This window comes from Monopterus albus, unplaced genomic scaffold (assembly GCF_001952655.1).
Source record: "Monopterus albus unplaced genomic scaffold, M_albus_1.0 scaffold3.1, whole genome shotgun sequence".
NCBI classification, from domain to species: Eukaryota; Metazoa; Chordata; class Actinopteri; order Synbranchiformes; family Synbranchidae; genus Monopterus; species Monopterus albus.
In genome coordinates, this window is record NW_018127883.1 from 4,017,699 (window position 1) to 4,040,382 (window position 22,684).

At 40.4% G+C, this 22,684-nt stretch overlaps 2 protein-coding genes across 3 annotated transcripts; one reads left to right on the plus strand and one right to left on the minus strand.

Annotated features, from left to right (window-relative positions):
- The first annotated feature begins 761 nt into the window (after positions 1–761).
- Positions 762–10,387, plus strand: cfap36 (cilia and flagella associated protein 36). 2 transcript variants are annotated; one of them, XM_020597829.1, is made up of 11 exons: positions 762–1,141; positions 1,610–1,674; positions 1,830–1,931; positions 2,202–2,316; positions 2,405–2,492; positions 6,614–6,749; positions 8,131–8,236; positions 8,570–8,682; positions 9,033–9,197; positions 9,567–9,656; positions 10,144–10,387. In XM_020597829.1, exons 1-11 carry the CDS (start codon positions 1,036–1,038, stop codon positions 10,225–10,227), a joined length of 1,170 nt encoding a protein of 389 aa, XP_020453485.1. In that variant the 5' UTR covers positions 762–1,035; the 3' UTR covers positions 10,228–10,387. The 2 variants fall into 2 exon arrangements, with proteins under 2 accessions (XP_020453485.1, XP_020453493.1); XM_020597837.1 differs by lacking the exon at positions 9,567–9,656 and having other exon boundaries at positions 763–1,141.
- Positions 10,388–13,492: 3,105 nt separating this feature from the next.
- Positions 13,493–22,044, minus strand: ppp4r3b (protein phosphatase 4, regulatory subunit 3B). Its single transcript, XM_020597818.1, has 16 exons — positions 21,583–22,044; positions 21,038–21,093; positions 20,507–20,605; positions 19,685–20,308; positions 18,838–18,915; positions 18,176–18,292; positions 17,904–18,020; positions 17,312–17,443; positions 17,008–17,110; positions 16,889–16,930; positions 16,286–16,444; positions 15,842–16,011; positions 15,590–15,729; positions 15,280–15,428; positions 15,037–15,176; positions 13,493–14,453 (listed from the first exon to the last, which is right to left on the minus strand). Exons 1-16 carry the CDS (start codon positions 21,722–21,724, stop codon positions 14,346–14,348), a joined length of 2,376 nt encoding a protein of 791 aa, XP_020453474.1. The 5' UTR covers positions 21,725–22,044; the 3' UTR covers positions 13,493–14,345.
- Positions 22,045–22,684: the final 640 nt, after the last annotated feature.

Below are 22,684 nucleotides of genomic sequence, written 5' to 3' on the forward strand. Positions count from 1 at the left end.
CCTTTTTACTCTTAATAAAAAATAAAAAAACAAGTACTCCTAATGTTTGTTTCTGCAGGTGAATGCCTGTGGGTTTATGTGTGTTTATGGATAAGTGACTTGGTTTTCCTTAACACAAAGGCTGTCAATTTAAGTAAGGTGGCTTACCTCAAACTTTAATCCACCTATTACATTACACCTATACAGGATTCATGTTACAGAGTGCCAACTGTATAGTTTCCTGCATTCAGTGACCACATCTTTCAAAATTCATCAACTGTTTTCTCAATTAAAGCTTCAATATGTAACTTAAGGAGTAGCATGAAACTCCTAACCAATCCACTCTGACCCATAATGCTCTATTATGATCTGCTATGCTTCACCACACTGTCCAGCTTTTCATACATTTGTCATTATGAATTTACAATAAATGAGATTCTATCTATCCATCTATCTATCATTTTGCAATGTGTTGCACTGCATTGTCCTTAAAGGAATTCTCACTTTACTTTTTGTACCTAAAGCATTTGCATGTAGGCTCCAGTGTTTAAAGCCCCCCGTCCCCATAAATATCAGTAGATCCACTCTCTGGAACATTTACAGGTGTCCTTCTAACGCTCTTAAGGGAGAGGCTTCAAATGTCTATTTAAAAATAGTAAACATATGGGGTTAGATAAAAGGACATAAATACATTATTCAACTGATACACATCGAAAACTGGCAGCAATACAACTACCGTTAAAAAACGCAAAAGAAGAAGAAAAGAGGGGAGGGGAGATGGTGGCGTCACGGTTACCTCAGCAACCGATTAGGCGTCACCAGTCTCACCTGCAAATTCATGAGTGCGCACTTCTTCTGGGAGGCCGTCTTGTGTCTTCAGCGGAAGAACAGCTCCTGTGTGTCGCGCAGAGGGGATTATTTTATGAAAGGCAATAACCCAGATGTCTTTTCTCATCGTTTTGGGTTGTGTGTTTTCGTGCTGTAGCGGAGCTGGAAGTGCCAAGCCGAAGAACATCACTGTGTGGGTGCTGTTAGCGTTACGCAGCAGTAGCCAACATGGCTGAGGATGATAGTGATTGGGTTATAGAAAGCATCGTTGGCTACCTAGGAAGTCCCGAATGGGTCATTCCTGTCACGGACTTTATGGAAAACAAATGCACAGGTAAAACCTGTTATTAGTTATGTCCAGTCTTGGGCATTTGACCACACAGTAAATCTTTTCAGGAGCTGTGCAGCGTTAGCATAGAGGCTAGGCTACCGTTAACTTGTGACTGAGTTGTGTGTTTTTTCGCCTGATAACTCAATCCGTGGCATAATACATGTCTCTGTTATGAGTTAATCAGAATTTCACTTCATGTGTTTCGACATTTAATCAAAATGACACAGATGAGTATAAGACAAGCAATTCATACTACAGTGAAACTGGCCTCAGCAAACTAACAGGATAGAAACAGTGGCTAACTGCCAAACAGGCCGTGTATATCAACATTTTGTGGATAATTACCCCTACAGAACACCCAGAGGCAGTGCTAGGTAAATAAAGATGAATTTATGAGGTGTTTGACTCCTTTGGACACAGTATAAATGCTAAATTATTTGCATTTGAGGGGTATTAATTTTGCCTTTTCAGTTTTTGATGACGAAGATGAAAATAAGTTGGCATACACAGAAATCCATCAGCAGTATAAGAAGTTGGTGAGTACAATATTTGATCCAATATATGGTAACTAAAAGATGTACATTTTTGCAAAGTGTCCTGTTTGCAATTATTGCTCCGTCACAATATTCAGTAGTGGTTTATATTGCTGACTCATTAAAGTAAAATGATGTAAGCTGCTTTGCTTTCCTAGGTGGAGAAGTTGTTAGAGAATTACATGCAGGAGGTTGGCATCAATGAGCAGCAGTTTCTGGATGCATGCAGCTCTCCTTTTGCCAAGTCCAAAACTCTACAGGTATTTTAAGCTCCCTATTGGCACATCACTGTCAGCCTGTCAGGTAACCTGAATGGAGAATTAAGGATCGGATTTGATTACATAATCCTCATTATGTTGCTATTTACCTGGTGCCAAAGGTAACGGGCCTTTCTGATGAATCGGCAAAATGAGAATCCAGTTTGTGACGTATAACTGCAAATGTTTTAGCCACTACAAATAAAGTGAGGATGGGTACAGGGACTTGTCATAGTCTTATACTTTTATGTAGTGGATGATTTTGTTGTTCAGTCAGTGTTCCAGCCAGTTCTGGCTACAGATGACTTCCAGATGTTTCGCTCCCTGATGGTCCAGAAGAACATGGAGCTGCAGCTTCAAGCCCTCAGGGTCATTAAAGAAAGAAATGGTAGGCTGCATTAAGACATTCATGGGCCCAAACACATGCTTACAAACAGGAAAAGACTAGCTGCAAGTAATATATCCTGTGTGTGTAGGGACCCTCCCAGAGTGTCTGACTGATGGTATGGACGTGATGACCGAGTTGCAGCAGCAAGAGATGAAAATCCTGCAGGAAGTTCTCAAGTAAGTCATTTGTTCTTTCTTTCTTGTACTCAACTGTTTAGGATTGTAGTCATTAACAGTGTTTATTTAAAATGTGGGTCTTGTTTTGGTCTTTCCACCTTTTATGAAGCTGACAAATATATTTATATCATTGTATATGCAACAACTTCCCACACTGAAGATTTTTTTTTTTCAGTTTATATATTTTGGGTCACATATTACATTGCATTACTTTGACATGGAAACTTTGTCCACAAAAGCGCTTTAAGCCAGTAGACATATATCATCTGTTTACTGACCATTAATTTAATTTGCTTTTTATTTAAACTGTTCTCATTTTCTTTTTGTGTAAATTGCCCATGTGTGCCCAGGGTTTCTAGAAGCTCCCGCCTCTGCCCACTAATGGGATTGTGCTACTGGTCTAATGTGGCTACAGTTAAGCTCCTTGGGGTCCAGCTAATTTAAGGATTGACATTAAACAAGCCACTGAGAAAAATAGTATTTTTATCCCCTTTTGTCTTACAAGGGTACACTGGCTTCTTATCATCACTATACTGTCCTGCATTTCCTCCCTTCCAACTCACCACTGGTTTCAGTTTATTTCAATATGTTGTGAAAATCAACTTGGAGAGACTTCCTACAAACAAATTTTCCCTTTCCCGCCTAGTCATCTTCTGGGATACTGACTAAATATAGTCAATACATTAAGTTAGTAACTTAGAGCTATATGTTGAAAAGGCATATAGCCACCATCACAGACTGATCATCATATTGTTTTCTTTTCGTTTTTGGCATAATCTTAGTTTAATTTTGCTATTGGTTTCAAGATTTCATCAAATCTTGTACCGCTTTTTGCAAAGTGAATCAATAGATCATCCTCTTCTCATCCTCTTACACACACACTCTTCCTATCTATGTACCTACTGTTAAATGCTTTGCGGAAGTCTCCTCTAAGGCAATTAAAGTTGGTTAATAGATCAAATTAAAGGATCTGTGTGTAGGCAGGACTTTATTGATCCCACAATGGGGAAATTCCTGTGTTCTAGCAGCAATAGAGAGCAGCAACAAAACACCATAAGAACAAACACATACCTTGAGAAACAAATTCCAAGTACCTAAAACCAGACAGAATATAGTATATGAGATAATCAAGAACAAGAATGATCCTCCCACAATTAATCCCTGAGAACAAATCAAAAATACCTAAGAACAAGACAAGATATAGTATTTGAGAGAGATCAAGGACAAGAATATTACTCCCATAATTAATCCGCAATGGGGGAAATACCTGTATTTCTCTGAAAAACTACTCAAAAATACCTAAAACAAGACATTATAAAGTATTGGAGAGAAATCAAGAACAAGATTTTACATATGTGCATATTTACAATGCATTTTACCCCCAAGATTTGAGTATTGCACCTCAGTTGACTATTGCATAGTCCCTCATAATTTCACCTAGCTTATCACTGCAGTGATGTATTGTACAGGTCAGGGCAACAGGTCTGTAATGGTTCGGTTATTTTAGGAACCGGGACCACACAGGATGTCTTCCACAGAACCCAGACATTCTCCAGGCTAAGACTCAGATTAAACATGTACAGGACCACTTTGTTAGAAAAACCCAGTTCTTTTGTTGAAAGCGCAAGAAAGGAAGACAGAAGAGGACTGTGTAAAAGTCAACAGAAAATTTAATCAAAGTGTGGTCACATGATAAAGCTATACAGCACTGGGCTCTCAGTGACAGAGTTTCCACAGGAAAACTGTTCTCAAAAGCCCCGAGTCATTGTTTCTGGTTACATTTATCTTCTTGGGTGGAGACTGCTCCGCACAGGGGTTGGATTTACATGTATCTTAATCCTATTGGCCATAGGCCAACCTCTGCTTCACGTCAGTTTACTGAACATGTGTTAGTGTACCACTTATTAGGGTGTGTACAGGGTGAAAGACTACTATCTGGACCAGTTAAGTGGGCTAGGTTTGACTACTGGAGCCGTTTGGCTTTTGAGTAAGCAAGTGAGTTACAGACCACAGACCCAGAAATACAATTAAAGTAGCTGGCTTGTTACTAACAATTAAACAGAAAAAACATTGACATATGGTAACATTAATGATGGGACAAAGTTACTTGTACCAACTTAGAAAAAAAAGAAAAGAAAAGATAACCTTTCCCAGAAATGGTAAAGAATAAATCATTTTTTTTCCTTTTTCTAAAACTTTTCTTAGATGAAGTACCTTTTTCTACTATTTTTATTACACAACTTTAAATGATGAAATCTTGTCCTTTCTTAGAAGGATTTTAGTTATAAGTGTTTCATGAAGTTAACTGGAGTGATAGTAGAGGATGCTGAGGATAGAGTTAGGTGGAAACAGATGATTCGCTGTGGCAACCCCTGACGAGAACAGCTGCAAGAAGAAGAATATATAAGGGTTTCTTTATTATTTCTGTTGGTTCTTGTTACCATTGCTAACTCTGAGAGACGAGACAGTCCAAGTAACTTCAAAACAGTTTATGTATAAACCAAAGGTTCCGCTTACCTATAGTTTCTGGCTGGCCCGTTGATGTGTGAGACTGTTCACAACTGCGACTGAAACCAGGGGGTCACACTCTCATCAGGGAAACCAGTCAGGACCGCATATCGGATTTCCAGCTCAGCCTGGCACAGGATTACCGCTGTTGGTCCGGGACCATTGCTCGGGAAAATGGACCGGTCGTCTGAAGAGTTCAGCTGGCTCACGGGTCAAACGGCACCAAGTTGTTGGTCTTTGGTTCTTGTTACCATTGCTAACTCCCATACTACACAGAAACGTCAACCGAGACGTATCTCTCTCACCAGCTTTGCAGCTGGCTCTAACAGTAGTCAAAACATGAAGCAAATCAACGTATGAATGTGTATGTCTGTTGGTTAAGTGGTGTGTAACTAAAAACATTCTCACGACCTCTAGTAACATGTCGTGACTTAAACATAGGAACATATTATGGCTAAGGCTACAGTTATACACATCGTAATAATAATATTAAACACCCTGTCTGCTGACAGTCATCAACTTTTCTCTCTAGTTATCCTTGACCAGAAGTACCCTGTAGAAACTTATAAGCATGCCTAAGCATTTAACAGTCTAACTAGACATCCTATCTCCACTAACATTTCTAATACATAAAGTATCTATCAATTTCTATTTGACTAAAAATACCTAACAGTCTCCACAAAGTTACAGCACACAGTTCCAAAGTTCCAGCTCAGTAGAATTTGGCAGTCATCAATCAGTTTTAATATATATAAGCATGGAAAATAAATGTATGAAAAGTACTAAAGGAAAACAAAGTTATGAAAGGTAGCTAAAGTTATGAAAAAAGCTAAAGCTTATTGTTAGGTATTTTTAGAACTCGTGTGAGAATGTTTTTAGCTACACACCACTCGCTCAACAGACACACACTCACATTGATTTGCTTCATGTTTTGACTAATGCTATGACCAGCTGCAAAGCTGGCAACAGAGACGTCTCGGTTGACGTTTCTGTGTAGTATGGGGCTAGCCCAACCGAGGTGATATAATGTATAGGCCTGGTGGGTTCAGGGTCTTTCATCTTACATCTGCCTGCGTGCAGTCTGGAGGTGCAAGATGCCTGAGTGTGTAATGTTAATTTTACCTGTGATCCTTTGAATAAATCAGCACTGTTTTGAAGTTACTTGGACTGTCTCGTCTCTCAGAGTTAGCAATGGTAACAAGAACCAAAGTCTAACATTATAAAGTAACTGAAGCCTATAAGATATTAGTACTGTACATCTGTGTCAAGAAACTTATAATATGTGCATATGCTAATGACAATAATATTCACTGCCTTCCTGGCCTTAATCCTCCTTAACTCCCTCCTGACCTGGTCCGCCGTGAGGCGGAGGGGGCGGATGGGTGGTGACTGGTCAGGAGCTGTAGGCTGTTGAGAGCCCTCCGTGACAGTGGGAGGAGGGGCAATGTATAGCTAAGGTGTGAACAGCTGCAGCAGCTAGCTTCTTCCTTCACCTCCTGATCATATACTTTAGTTCCCGCTGCACTCTGCTCAGCTCTAAGGCACTATTGTCACAAACAAACTTAGCTCTGAATGAAATCCAGTGCTGAACTCTCAAACTACTTTTTCCTCAGAAAGTCAAAGCAGGAGTATGATGAGGAAATGTCCAGGAGGCTGCTATTAGACGAAGAGGTTGGTTCCACCTCCAGTGGCTACGTTGAAGCCCAGAATACCACCTCTGCTCCCAGGCAACAAAGCAGCACAGCAAAGGTAAAGCATCCTGAGCCTCAAATAAGACGTGGGCCAGCCGAACTGTGGAACCTCATATAAACCTTGTGATCCTTTCTGTGCAAGCCCCACCAAGAAGAAACATCTGGTATGAGAAATGGGGTTCTATCTGTAAAACCTGTAGCATCAGTGTGTAACCATTGTTGGACTTTTTAGCTCAAAATTTTTCTAACCTTCACTTTTTGCATGTAGTGCCTGATGCTACACATGCCTAATGGTTGTTAGCAACATCCCTTTCCCCCTTAAAGCCCCATACCTTCTTTATAACCCAACACTGTCTCCCTTGGTCTGTTTATTTCATGCTAAGGCCAAACCTGGGGGGAATGGTGACAACAGCGGAATTGGTCACCACACCCCACTAGTGAATGGAAACACTGCCAGGGAATATAATCTGGTAACCAAACCATCTATGTAGTGACATTTTAATCAGTGATACACTGCCATGCCTAATCTAAGGATGCATTAATACACTTTCAACCATCTGTAATGTAAAGAGTGAAAAGAGTTGGTAAATGTAAACTGGGCACCAAATTAAGTTTCCTTTGTTAGAGTTTTGGCATGGTAGGCCGAGCTAACCGGTAACAATAAGAGATCTCTGAAACCCGTGTGACTGTGGTACACTGGTATTATTGTGATATTAAAAACCTAGGTATTAATACATCCTGAGGGCACATCACTTTCATAGACTGCTTAGTAGGTAGGTCATGTAGTATCTTTGTAGTATTAAAGCCTATAAATTGAGTTGCTTGTGGTGTATCAATAGATTTGCTGTCTGTGAGGTGACTTGGATTTTATACACTATGAACAATCTGATGTGAAACATTGTCATTTAAAGCCGCACGCTGAGGGTTTCACCAGTCAGGATCTCACCTGACCACTTTGCTACCAGTCAGAGCTTGAAAGATAAGGATGGTCATTTCCTGTGTTTGTATTTTCAACAATCCCTGAACCGACAAAAACAGTGAAACACACTGCTGCACTGGGTGATATGTTTCTTCATTACAAAACACCAGACCCAAATGTTTGTTGAAGGTGTTGCCCCAAAAGCTCCGAGCAGTCGTAACTTTTTAGAGCATCTGAAATAGTAAGATGTGTGGGATCTCTGTCAAAACATGAGGAGTTAGTGGACTGTAAACAAAGGAGATTGTGAAGTATCAAGTGTATGCCTGGCCATACACCAGTAAAAACAGAGCAAGTGCATCAGTTGGAGAATGTTGTTTTTCCATCTACAGTGTACACTGTCTACAGTACTATGACTGTTTGTGGCTTGTAGCTGCTGCTTTCCAGCATTAGTATGTAGCATTATTGGGTTGAATTTGTTTCATCTGTTCGTGTATTATTGCATGTGGGTCTCTTCTTCCAGGCTAATGGCAACTCTGTCAGAAAAGAAGAGAGGATGACAGCTGCCTCAGAAGGTGGAGATAAGACAAGTGAAGCTGAGAGCAGTTCCTCATCTAGACCCACAGCAGGTAACTTAGAAGAGCAGCACATTTTTCAGCACAGCTCTCCAATTGTTCTTCTTTAGATTTTATTCAAACTTCCAACTATTTCCATAACCGGCTGGTTTAGTGGTTTTATTTTCAAAATCCTATCACCCTCTGAAGAAAATGTGGGTTACAGAAAATATATTGAGGACAAATTCCAGTTTGTCTGTAGTAAGTGTAGAAGTTGAAATTATGAAAGTGTATTTAGGGTAAGTTTTTCTTATTGTTTAATATGTATTGCTTTTAAGTTTTTTTTTTCTCTATAGAACTGTATCATTTAAAACACTGAACCAAACTGATCTGAATATATGTGTACAGACTGTGGCAGTAATAGTGTGGAGTCCAGTGAGCCCACCATCAGCAGCCAGGCTGCAGCTGAGGCGTTGCTGGAGGAGGCACACAGGGAGGCTGGCTTTTCTAAACCATATACTGTGAGTGTGTGTGAGCCAGCTGCATAAACTACACCATCTCTAAGACACTTCGTCTGATTTCTTCTGCTGATTGTCATGCACATGCTAAATGTGACTTTCCTCTTAAACACAGAAGTGTTACTTTACACATTTAAAAATAGAATTGTTGTTTTTGTTGCTCAAAAAATACATTTCTATTTTTTATCTTCTTTAAGTTTTGAACTGAAACATCAACAGTGAGCTTGGAGGACAAATTTGTCAGTACCTTCATCTTCAGCATTTTAAAATAGTTCATGGGCAAAACTCTAAATACTTGATTGTGCTGGTTTGTGTGGTGCCCCTATCTCACCTTCACCTCCTCTGCTATCCAGGAGCTGTCAGTGTCTCAGCAGGAGCAGCTCCAGCAGAGGACGACGTATTTGCGCCAGCAGCGAGACAAGCTGCAGGCATTGAAGAAAGAACAGCAGAAAAGCAGGCAGACAACCACTCCAGAGGAGGCACCCACCAGCCCCACACCGGCATTCACCACCTCCAAGGTAAATAGAGCCTGTTCCTCCCATCCTGTCTTTTGTTCCTTCACAGAGAAGTCAGAGGTCAGCTACCTGACTGTTGTAGGACACTTGGGCACGATGAATACCTGTTCAAACAGGGAACTGAAAACAGTTCCTGCAGGTGAAGGACACCTAGTGAGAAGATAGTGCCTTTGAGTGTTAAAGAAATGTATGGATTATGCCTCATTACAACATAAATTGAATTAATATTCATAGTATTACTTTTATATATTTTTTTTTATCTTTGAGTTCTTTCATTTTTATTTTCATCAGCCCACATTTTATTCTAATCTGACCTATTTATTGGGTTGTTCATTTCTCTTTGCCTCTGTCTGTCCTGGTCTGGCCTGTCAGGAGGCAATGGGGCAGTCCCAGAGGAATGGGGCCTGTACCCCTCCTCTGCCTCCTCCTCCAGCACAACAGTCTATCTCCTCTAAACAAAAGGTGATCCATCAGCTACCTCTGCCTGATGTGAACACGGGCTCAATGCCTAGTGTGTTGCTCTGGTCTTGTTGTGGAACACTTTACCCCTCTGTCTCAGTTTTTACTCTGTCAAGCATAGAAATGGACCAGATGGCAGTCTGAGCTCTTTTACTCCATTAATTACTTATTTAAAGCCACAAAGTGAAGAGAATCAGGTCTTTGTTTCTGTGGATTGAAATTATACCCACTGAAGAGCTTAAACTTTTTTTTTTAAAATATTTAATCAACTAAAATCACTTCAAAATCCTTGAAAATAGGGGTGTAGCATTTCCATATACACAACACCAGGTGCTTTTTAGTTTTATAGCTTATACATGTGTGCTTGGTTGTATTTCAGTAGTCTTGCCCACTGCTTTCCCTACCTTAGCATGTTGACTTAAGCCACTGGTAGTAAATATATTATCTATGAGCTGTTAAACCATCTGTTGGAACCGGACTCTTTATACAGGAGATGTCTGCTGAGGAGAAGAAGAAGCTGCAGAAAAGAAAACATCTGGCTGACAAGCTGAAAGAGGAAGTAATCAAGAAATAACTTTGCTTCCAACTGCAATATTCTCCTTTGTCTTTTTACTCCTGACATCAAATACATGGCTTTTTAACACTGCCCCCTTCATCCCGATAATTCACTTTACATAATACATATCAGGCTTTAAAAAAATAAATAAATAAATAAAAGTATGAGATCTTCCATTTTCAGACTTTTCTTCATTGCTGTCTACAGAGGAAGATGGTGCATTTTCTTTTACACCATTCAAGTATTCGAAAATCTGTCAGACAGTTGCATGGTTGACTGAGCAAGTTCAGAAAACAGACAAACTGAAAAGCACATGGACCCGTTACCGGACCTGAGTAGAAGCCATGTAGGGGTGATCCACTGAATGAAACCTTAGCTTGATGCTCCAACTCCTTCCTCGAACTCTCTTCTTGCAAGAGCTAACAAGTAATAGTTATAATGTACAGTGAAGTAACATTGACAGTCTACATAACTATCAGAAAACCTTAATAAAGTGCTGTTAGGCTCCTACAACCTAAAAGGCTTTTATATGGCTTTCTTGTCACCACTAATCAGCCTGTGTCCAGAGTCGCTCCGTATTTGCCATTAAGTGTGCAACATTTAATTTAACATTTTGAGGTGTCCAAATTCCACAGAATGTATGGACTATATAGTGCTTTGGAAGCTTTGGGGCTTTAAACAAATGTGCACACAGTGCCATCTGGTGGACTGTCAAATTTACAGCACCCCTTAAACACAGGAACCAAAGCACTACAACATCTCGCTGATTTATGTATTGTGGGTGCAATAACAAGTCCAAGCCTGCATGTTGAATATATAATGTTCAGTGTTTTAATAGTATCTGACTGTGTAGTATGTGATAGTAAAATATTTTTATTCTACTAGTGTGGACTCGTGTGGCTGCTATTTGTGCTATTTCATGAGTCACAATGTGTTCAGATAATGATGTAAAGTTGTCTACTTTAACATTTTTAGTGGCACCATGTAGAACTGTTCTCATAGCTATGAGCTCTAACATGTTAGACAAAAATCTGGAGTATTTAAATAAAAATGCTAAATGATTAACACCAACGCACTAAGAGTTGCCCAACTTATCCAAATGGCCTGAGTCTTGGCAGTGAGCACATAGAGCTACTCTAAACTCCCGATGGCTGTTTACCACCTGCAGTGATTAAATCAAGCTAATCTGGTAACACAAAAGCCGAGTATGCAAGGGAAGGTGAAAATGTATCAGTGCTGGACTTGGGAGTACAGCATATGGTCATTTCCTTATGCCACTAAGGGCCAGCGGTCAAGCGTCGGTATCATCTGCCCATCTCTAGTAATAACACAAAAGCATGATGCCTAAGTATCTGAAATCTGATTTTACTACTTAATACAGGGTAATCGAGTCACATAGGCAGGGAACTGAGTGAAGGAATGTTTTTGAACACATTCCTGGGCATGTTTCTCTGTAGACAGCAGTCTGAAGTTCATGAATGGGCCATGGGGTGAAAAACTCAAAGCTGGGCACCTAGTCTGGAATGTTATCGGAGCTAAGCATTAATTTTGGTTGAAAATTTGACTAGGAGAGTCCTGTGTTGAGGTGAAGGTAACCTTAGCTAACACAAGTGTACAGTTTTGGTTTCCTCTGTCGCTGGCATTCCCACAGGGAAGAGTCAGCTATTACGTGATGTAGCCGAGTAAACTGTAGTCGACGAGCACTGTGGGAGCTGTCTGATGAACCCAGTCGTGTTCATAAAGGGGCATAGAAAACATGTTGCCCTCTACAAGCAAGGCAGTATTTATCTTAAAACTAATTGCAGTTTTCATTTCAAGTGATGCACCAGTTTCTATGTAATACTGTGAAATATGCTGTTTAATAAACTACATTTTATAGAAACAACTTGGATTCCAGTCTGCTTAGAAACTGCAAAGCTGCAGGGAGTTGACAGGTACTTCATGGTCGGCTGGTCTCAAACTGATCTGCTTTAGTTCTAAATCAAATAGAAATTTTGTAGCACCATCTGCCAAATCAGCAAATTATTAAAACAAAGCTAGATTCACAAGTTTGACATCAGGTTCACATTTAATTTCAAAACTGTTCAAATAAATCCATACAAATGTTAAGAATGGATAGTGGTAGTAAATGCACTTTGTACAAATTCATCAAGGGAAAGCAGAAAGTCACTGTTGGGCAACCCTAACAGACGATACTCTGCTCTTGTACTGCTTAACTCCTGAAAAGCACATTAGCAATCATTTGACTTGTTCTACTGACCTCCTGCCTGCAGTTTAACTCAGGTTGCACATGAAAAGGTCTGTGAGACTGAGCTGTTTAAGCAAGTTTTCATTCCCTTCCGCTGCCTCTATGCCTCTGGTGAAACCGGACAGAAGATAAAACATGAGAAATGGTTCAACCTGACAGTGAAATGTCTCGTTGCCTTCTGACATCGTAAAACCAAGGGTCAACTCGCCTTTATCATCACTAATAAAAACAACTTACTTTGTGGAATTTTAATTAAAATTATTTTGAAAAATCTTTCAACTTACTTTAAATCTGTAGCCATTTATATGGGCAAACCAAAGAAAATCCAAGGTCAACTGTGGGACTAAGCTGAATTCATCTGACCTGGATCAACTGGTGCTGAGCACATTGGGCCTTTGAATTTGGATAAAACCACTTGCACCCCCAGCCCCTTATGCCTCACTGGAATCGTTCTCCACTTTAATAAATGTAAAATGTTTCACCAGACAGCAGTGTTTACAGTGCACAAAGTGGGCAGCTTTTTATTTCTGATGCAACCTGAGATCTGTGAGAAAAGAGGATGGCTTCCTCCTACAGCTAAAGTGTGCACTAAATCTACTCCAAGCACACCAATAGCTCAGGTCTGTCAGCCAATTAAAACAAAAAAGCTGGGCTACATGTGCATCATAGTTGAGGCCACTAAACTCTTAAATCCCCTAAAATACAAAACTCCAGACATCTTCAAAATGTTGGCTGCAAAAATCACTTTACTGCAGTTTTGTTATTTTTAAAACAACCATCTGCAACTTCTCAGCATTTTACACTGAATCAAAGTGAACTGAAAGGGTGAACAGTGACCCCACCTTTGTGTGCAACAGGAAAAATACACAGGTAGGTATCACTCTCCCCTCTCAAAATCAGATCAGGGGCAAATGATTAAAAAGGGGGGAAACATCTGTACAGTGCTTTTTAACAAAGGCATGAAATACAGAATTTCGGGCTAGTGTAGTCCTGTGTCTGTGTGTGTGACGACGCGTGTGTGTGTGTGTGTGTGTGTGTGTGTGTGTGTGTGTGACGGCGCGTGTGTATGCATTGGCCCAACTGACACCATGGCTTTTCAAGGTCTGAGTCCTGCTCCTCTGGATCTAAGCCTCACTATTGCCAAGTTTTCAACCTGGTACATTTTGTCAGCTCAATTGTTTCTGAACATTATGTTTAATTCTTCTATGGTGCCAGTCAAGCTTTCTATTATTAACTATGACGGCTAGTCCTGCTAGCCTGACTGGCCTGCTCAACAGTTCATACACTGGCTAGTTGCGTTCTGGTTTCCTCTGTCCCTGGAGCTCAATGGTTCATGTTCAAGAAGGATGGAAGTTCACATGAGGATGTGTGATGGCTGCTGGAGTACCGCAGCTACCTTGCTATGGTTGACATAGCAACAGAGTGGAGGGAGGACCCGCCTTGGCACTTATTTTCCACTGCAGCCTCTGTGGTTGGTACATAGAGAACGGTGGATTGGAGGACAAGGTGTTCAGAGAGGTTGGAACTGGGAGAGCAGAAGTGTTATAAAAGAGGAGGGATGAGTTTGCAAAAGGGTTAACAGGACAAAAGATTTTAGGATCTCCAAGAGAAAGGCTGTTGGTAAAAACAAAGAGGTAAAATTAACAGGCTCAAGGAACAAACTGATCCGTCTGTTGAGTAAAAGGAAAGTTCTCCATCTCCTTCCACCAAGAGAAAAACAGAGGCGAAGGGATTGGGGAGTGAGCGAGGTGGGAGCTCGTCTTTGCCTGTCCCCTTAGTGAGACCAAAAGGTGGCACGGGCAGGCCAAGGACCAAGAAGACAACCAGAGGAGGAGGTTAGGAGGGACTCTCTGTCCGTCTACCATGTCCAAACAGAGGACAATTAGTCTTAAGAGCTCAGACGGGGCCGTTTCCTTGGAGACTGCTCTTCCTCCTCCTCCTCATCTTCCTCTTCATCCTCATCATCAGGATAGTCCACCAAACCAACCAGAGCAGTCTGAGAGAAACAGGAAGTAAAGCAACCAATAATGACACAATACCAAGTACAAGCAAAGTAAAACATTAAAACTAAAACACATTAAGGTTTCTCAACGCAGACTTCTGTCCATCATCAACAGGAGTGCAATAAATGTTAGTAAATCAAGCCAAAAAGAGTAATAAACACAAAATCATAGTTAATCATCAGGACTATTAGCATTTATCAGCCAAACCTGAAATGCCATGACATTAGCTTAGCTTGTCTGCGTTTGGCTTGTGTTGTTAGTTATGAAGCATGTGTAACTGCCCTTCGGCCTGTGCTTTGCCTAAGAAACAGAATTACACACATGCTGTGGAACAACTGTTATGGTACATGTGGTACATATTTTATTCTTCATAGTGCTCAGACACTAAACATATTTTTGAAACTTCTACAGTTTATTGTATTCTTCATAGTGCTCAGACACCAAACATATTTTTGAAACTTCTACAGTTTGGTAATGACACTGGGTAAAAGTGGCTGTTAACAGGTGACTTTAGTAAATAAGTGGATTAAAACGAAGTGACTCAGATCTCAACTTCACTGCATTATCATGCAATACCTTCACTACTGGTGTAGCAGGAAGAGCAACTGTTTTGACAGAGGAAGCGGAACTGTTGTTCGGAGTGATGGCTGGCGAAGCCGGGGGGATTGCAGCAACCTTCCCGTTGTTGTTGGCACCATTAGCTCCGTTGGCAGCTCCTGCAGTAACAGACACTGTAAACATCAAACTTAAAAGGCATGTGCAATGTGAGGAAAACACTGACGCAGATACTTGTACTGTAATAATACCAAAGCAGCTTACCTTTTTTGGCTTCGATGTACTTGCCATAGCTGTCAGAGAAGTCATCTTCCATTCTCTTCTCCACAGTCTCTCCATCGTCATCATCGTCATCGTCGTCATTGAACCACAACTCCTCATCCTCATCCAACGACCGTGCATCTCTGCGATATCTACAAGGAGAAACATGGCTTCGTAAAATACAATACCCTACAGAAAAATGTGATCAAAGAAAGAATACTTTTACCTTCGTGTGTGGGGGAGCAGTAAGAACTAGGAATATTTAAATAAAGACATAACATCTGTAGGACAGAGATCACTGCCCAAATCTAACCTGTTGAGCCTCTGACTCTGCCGGTCTTTCTCCTGCTCATACCGGCCTTTCAAGCCCTTGAAAGTCTGGACATATTCAATGGATTCAAGTGCTTTGTAGAAGTTATCCACAATGTGAGCGATAAGAGATTTGATGTCTTCCTGTGAAGAGAAGACACAGTGCAAGATCACAAACAATCCCACTTTCAGCATCATGTGCAAACACAGTGCAGATGATCAGTTGTCATTAGGGTCGTTTTTTTTGTTTACTCACCACTTTAATGAACTCAAAGAGCTCGATGATGGCTGAGTTGAGCAGGTTGTATCGAGTGCCGTTGTCCAGCAGGGCATTAATGACAGGCTCAAACAGGTTCCCTTTGATGATGTAGCGATTGTAGTACTCATCCTTCAGACCAATGATCCTGCGCATGAAACGTAGGGCACCTTGGACAAAACAAACAACTTTGTAAAAATGAAGCTGGGTTTGCATTTAACTGTCAGGAGAAATGACAAAATGCGCATTCATTGATGTGAGAGTAGACACATCTAGCAGATGCACAGCTGGTGTATGGTTAAAAACCCACAACTGTAAACCTTGTAAAAGTTCATTAACGCAGTGTAATTACTGAAAAAAATAAAAAATAAAACCAGAACAAAACAGTAGAAAGGTCTGTGGACGTCTGTGTGAACGGGGGGTGGGGGTTGGGGTTTGACTTACAAAGAGCTAGGAAGGTGTGCTTTGAGTTCATGAGCACCAGCACTCTCCTGAGCAGGTCTTTGTTCATGATGTAGGTCTTGATGTGATAGGTGTGATGTTCCACACAAAAGGTCAGAAGCTCCAGGATCAGTGCCAGCAGCTGAGCTGTCTGGAAGTTGTCTACACAAAGAAACAACAAAGCTAAGTCATGCCAGCAAATTACAAGTATGCAATGCAACACAACATTTCCAAAACTAACACTGCACACTTAAGCTGTACACTATATCCAACAGTACTACCATTTTTCTAGATAAAAGACAGATAATTCTTTTCAATTAAAATCGAGTGTGCAATCCTAGACTATACAAATGTATCCTACAGTCTAGTTTTTTTTTTATAATACAACTCTGGAAGTGTTCTTCATTTGATGTAGAAAATCTCAGCCAGTCCATCATTTAAGCCAGTTTATAAGAGGGACTGGTCACTGATTTAACCCTTTTTAAGGGTTGCAGGTGAAAAAAATTAAAAGACTAAACACCAAAGTCAAAATGTACTGTTACTCTCTGCTACAAGAGCAGTAGTTTCCAGCAAACTCTGCCATTCACAAACTTAAATAACACCCACCTGGGCACACTGGGTTGATTTTAGTTGAACCCTCCTGCACATCTGGAAGACAGAATAACCGTCAAATTCTCTGTTTATCTTACTGGTTGAAACACCGAGTTCAGTTTAGGAGAGCTCACCTTTTGAGTTTTTATCATGTGCGGTGTTGGCCAGCAGAGGAGCAGTCAAGACATGCATGCAGTACTTGTAGAAAAAACCCAAAAATTCTGTCTTCTCGGTTTTCTAAAAGGAACAAAAGAAAAGAAAGAGAGCAAAGAGGAGTTTGCATTTTAACAGCTGGCCACAGTGGATCTGAGAGGCATCATGATTTGGGTTAACTGTTGATGGGAGTTAGATAAATGGTCCAGGTCTTATTGTTCGTCGGTGCAAAATGTTATAGCCGATCTCCATTAAAATCCTCCTGTGGGTGTATGTTCTGCTTACGTTGGTGGAAGCCAGCATGTTCTCAGGGTCAATGAGTGTCCTGAGCAGACCCATCAGCTGGACAGCCCCTCCCAACTCTGGGTCAGAGTCGCAAATCATCTGCTTGATCACTACATTTATTAGCAGAACATCCTGTAAACAAAAGAAGACACACAGACAGAAGTCAATATGACACCATTTCAGTCCTGTGGTGTAATCAGCTATCAGGTATGTAATGCTGTGAAATTTTGTGAGACAGTTTCATACAGTGAAAAACTCTTACCATTGCAACCCTAGTGTTCACTTCAATTATTAACTACTCAGAAGAGCAAGAACATTTTTATAGGGTTTTATGAGGAAATCTATTTGTCATGTGTAGTCATTTGTGTACATGGATTGTGTGCTATGAAAACTGTATGAGGGGAAAGATGTTTACACATACTGTAAGGCAGAACATAACATTTCATACTTAGATCAACCAAGTTGAGGACAGTACATAATTGAAATATTCTGTTTAACTATGCCTTCTGTCACAAAATACCTGGGCTAAACAAACTTAATCTCTGACATTTGAATAGTGAAAACATGCTTGTGACAATGTTTTGATGCTTACATCATCTGTCTGCTGTGGTTCCTGCATGACAAACTCCCTGACCATGGACGGGCTGAATTCCACCAGGTAGGAGAAGATGTCTGTAGCTGCCGCCCTCACCTGCATGTCATCCATTCCCTGAACAGAGTAGAAGACACAGACTTAGACACACAATGTTTTCTAAATTCAGCATTCATAGACAAAGAAGAAAATATGGAGTATCTTATACCAAAAACAACTGCTTTATTAACATCAGCTTTGATATTCACATTGATATATTGTCCAGAACATACCATGACTATTTCAAGAGCAGGTAAAATGCCTAGATTTGCCAGAGTTTTGAAGAAAGCATCTCTGTTTTGTGGCTGCAGCGTTTGTGAAAAAGCACAGAATTCCTTGACAAAATTCACCTGAATAGAAGAGAGAAAATAAAGAGACGATGTTTGTTCAGCATTGAGTTAAACTGTTAAAGGTCATGAAAAAAAAACTCTATTCCCAAGCACTCATTCATTTGTGGTATTGTACAGAAGGAAAATCAATTTCTTGTTCTGTCTCCAAAACAGTTTCCTTTCCAGGATGTGAACATTTTCTAAAGCTGAATAACTGACAACAGCATGAACCGACAGACTAAGTTAATTTCTATTACCCTCAGTGAGAGATAATGTTGTATAAAGAATGTCTGAAAGTTGTACACCAAGCCTGTATAGAAAGATATATTTGCATCCAAAGTATTATGAAGAACGATGCAGAAAAGTGAGTAAATGTTTAACTAGTGTAAAAGAAACGGCATTACAGACAGCAGAATAAATCCCCAATGCAAACAATACTGTACATTTCACTCACACCAATGAACGGAAACATTACAATACTGTCCAATCTTTCAGTGTCTATATTTTAACCATATAAAACGTTACTACAGCATTGGACCAAAAGATCTGACGATTAATGGACTCACAAGCTCTCTCCTTTTACTGTCCTCTGTGGCTTCATCTGTAAGCTGTGCAAAAACCTCTGTTAGGAACTTCTCATCCTCCTGTGGCACAGGGAAAACAGGGTTAAGAAATCAAGGCACTCAAATCAGCTTTAAAAAAAAAAAAAAAAAAAAAAAAAAGATGAGTACAAACTTCATCCTTTATTGTCTGTAATCACATTTGGTTACAAGAATAAAATTGTGAACTATTCCAACAGAAATGCAAGATATTTAGAGACAGTCACTTTATTTCTCATTAAGCCCGGAAACACAATGACATACAAGCAACAGAAAGTGGACCTTAATTCATTTGCAGAATGACCTTTCAAAAATGTTATTCTATGTTTTAATATAAACATCACATTAGAAAGCTTTAAAGCACAGATGGCTTTAATCATGGACAAAACCAAAATTTGTAAAAGTTTCCTCAGTGGCTACTGCATTGCTTGATGACATGCACAGATAAAACATCACAATCCTCCTTCAATTCAGTCTAATAAAATTCAAAGTACAGCAAATAAGACTTACATAAAACTTCAACTGTGTATTTTCCATATGATTTCATGCTTTACATCTCCCATAACAAATCAATACATTTAATAATTAAAATTCACTTATGCATTTATCACTAGGAATGAATTATTTTACTGTCTTGAAGCACAGGGAGGACAGGTCCTCTGGCACTAGCCAAACTACACTGCAGATTTAGGATACTCCACATACAGGACTGTCCACCGGCAGTGATATTTGGTCCAGAAACACCCATTGGACAATGGCTTGTTGATAACTGTGTCTGAAAGATTTATACATGTCACCTGGTTTGGATCCTTACCTGCAACATACTGACAATCTCCACCTTGTTGAAGAAGATGAAGGAGGTGAGTGTGGACAGGAAGTTCTCCTCAAAAACAGATGGTGTGGGCAAGATGATGTCCTGGATGTACTGCACCCGGTAGGTCTGGTGGATCTTCTGCCGAAGCTCAGAGTCTGTGATGGGGATCACCTCCTTAAACTTTGCTGTCTTGGTCAAGAATTCCCGGTGCCGTTTAGGCTGAACCAGCGCTGGGTCATACTCAAGGCAGCCCACCACATCCATGATACAGTCATCAGAGAACATCACTTCAAAAAGGGCTGCTTTATTGAGGAACAACACACCACGGACAATCTCATAGAGGTGATGTAGACCCTCCCTATTGTCCAGGTCCTCACATTCTCTGAAGAGACCTAGGAGTTTCTTAATGTAGCACTCGCTCATCAGGGCCAAGGCAAGTTTTTCCCTCCGGATGGGTGAAGACAAGACAGACGTAACCAGGTCAGCAATCTCCTCTAGTCGGCTTAGCTCGCAAGGAGGGAGCTCCACCAGGTGGCTCGTCTCAGCAATCTCCTCGAAGCGCTCTTCCTCTGACTCATCAATGGGGTCCTGGGTGATGTCCAGCGCAGGGTCCCTGCGTTGAACCTGGGCAATAATTAATTGGTAGACATAAATTAAACTAAATTTAATTAAAGTATCAATTTAGCCTCTGCTGCCCCTTTTAAGCAGTGTCACTAAAATTTCAGCTCTCAACAAACCAGAACCTCTCCCCTTAGTGTACTTCCCAGTAAACAAATGCTGTAAAACAATATACAAAACTTGGTAAAACTACACTGAATTTACCTGGCAAATCTTTTCCCAAATTTCATCGCAGCCAGCCTTTTCCTGGAAACTCAAGGCAAGGTCATAATTATCTGCTTCTGACCACACAATCAATGTGTCCTGGAAAGGAGAAGAAAAACAAAATGTATACAAAGAAATGCTTTTCAATATATTCACAGGACACACAGACTGGTTGCATGTATTCACACACAGGTTACATCTCAAAAACACACCTCAACAGAGTGAGATTTCACATAAGCTCTTCCATGCTTGTAAGACACCAAGTCTGGAAGTCCTTTAAAATGCCAAATAAACCCAATTTGTCTGAGAAGCAAAAAGTGTCTCAAATCTATTATTTTAAACTGTGTGTCAAGTTTGTTGATATTGTAATTACTAATGATGCACTGCATCATTGTAGCAGTAATGCAAGCAAAAAGTGGCAGTTTGAGCAATTAGAATGCAACAGCTTAATTCTAAATTACTGAAAAACTGAATCTATTATGTCTGTATGTGCCCTTTGTGAATGATCCAAACTCAGAGAACTGTACTTACCTGCTGTTTCTGATATACAGTATTCGGGCTTATCTTCGACTCCAATAGTAGCGATCCTAAAACACAAAGATTCAACTAACTTTTAACTTTAGATCACGAGATCGGCCTGGATGAGAGCGTTAGATAATGTGAATAAAACAATGTTGTAAAAACAAAATAGATGGGCTTGTTACCCACCGCTTTCGTATTCTAACAATTTATTTTGTGTGATCTGTCCATGAACACAACAGTTCGCAACGCTGAGTAATGACATGTACGTGCGTTAAAGCTTAAGACTTTGATGGGCCCAATGCTCTTGAGATCACATCGCCTGCTAACATTACACTAAGATGATTGCTAGAACCAGCTTCTCACAAATCTAACGCTATAGCCTTTCATCATGGAACAAGACTAAAATAGATTGTTCATTATGAAACAGTGGGCTCTACATAGTGCAGCTAGTTAAAACAACGCCAACTGAGAGCATTATTTTAGGACAGACGGGAGTTAGCATGCTAACGTTAGCCACGGAAACATCAGTGTGGCTATGCTAACTGGGAACCTACCGTCTGATTCGGCCCGAACTAATAATGATACTCCTTTCAGACGTTCAACAAAGGTAGACGATACGTGTCCGGTACCCCGATCGTCCCACTGCCGGTCTTCATTCAGCGTATATACTTTCACTCGCCGCCGAGTGTCCGACATGGTTAACCGAGTCCGAGCTAGCAGGCTAGCTGGTTGCTAACAAGCTATCACCTCACCCCGTCTAGTGTTTTTCTACCCTCGACTTGTTAACTTTGTGTCCACCCACATGTTATAAAACATGTACGTTTACGTAAAGCTTATAATAGCAACCACATATATTTGTCACTATTTCATTAACATATTATGTTTACACCGTGAATAAACCAATCAAGCGGCCTAATATCAAACAGTAGAATATAGAGAGAATACAACAACTCTAAAGGCCTCCTCGCTAACGTCCACAGACCGCCATCTTGTAATCCGATCTTGTGTTCTTCTTCTTCTTCCTCGACGTCAATGAAGCGCTAACTGCCGCGGGATCTCCTCCTCCGAGCAGTATTATCCAATGACAGAGCAGCAGCGCCACAATTTCAAGGCGCCGCCTACAGGCAAGAAAAGCAATAATAGCGCAGCAGAATGTAATGTTCAGATGCTATTGCTTGTAGGTGCCTTTTATTTAACAACTATTGCAATATGGTACTATACTAACTACTCCGCCAGATTATTACCAGACTATTGATTTTTGTATTTGTAGGCTATTATTTAATTTAGGTTAGATCCCATTGGGGTTGCTAATCTCATTTACAAGAGAGCATCATCAACACAAAATTGACATTCTGTACAAAGCCACATGGGTACACAATAGCCTATAGGTCCAGTAGGCCTAGTTATGAAAACCATTATACTTTCCAATAGATTCTAATTCCCTAATAGTTAAGATTCACCCAATGCTCTGTTCGAAGGCATTTTTTCCAAATTCAGTGTGAGTCTTTGGGACAGTGTGAGCATATAAAAGTCCTGGAATCTGACATCACATCACAAGGCACAAACTAAATTAATAAATCCACACAGATAGTGTGAGAAAAAATTTAAAATGGCCTTATATACAAAAATCAGCCAGTGAGTTAACTTGCAAATAGC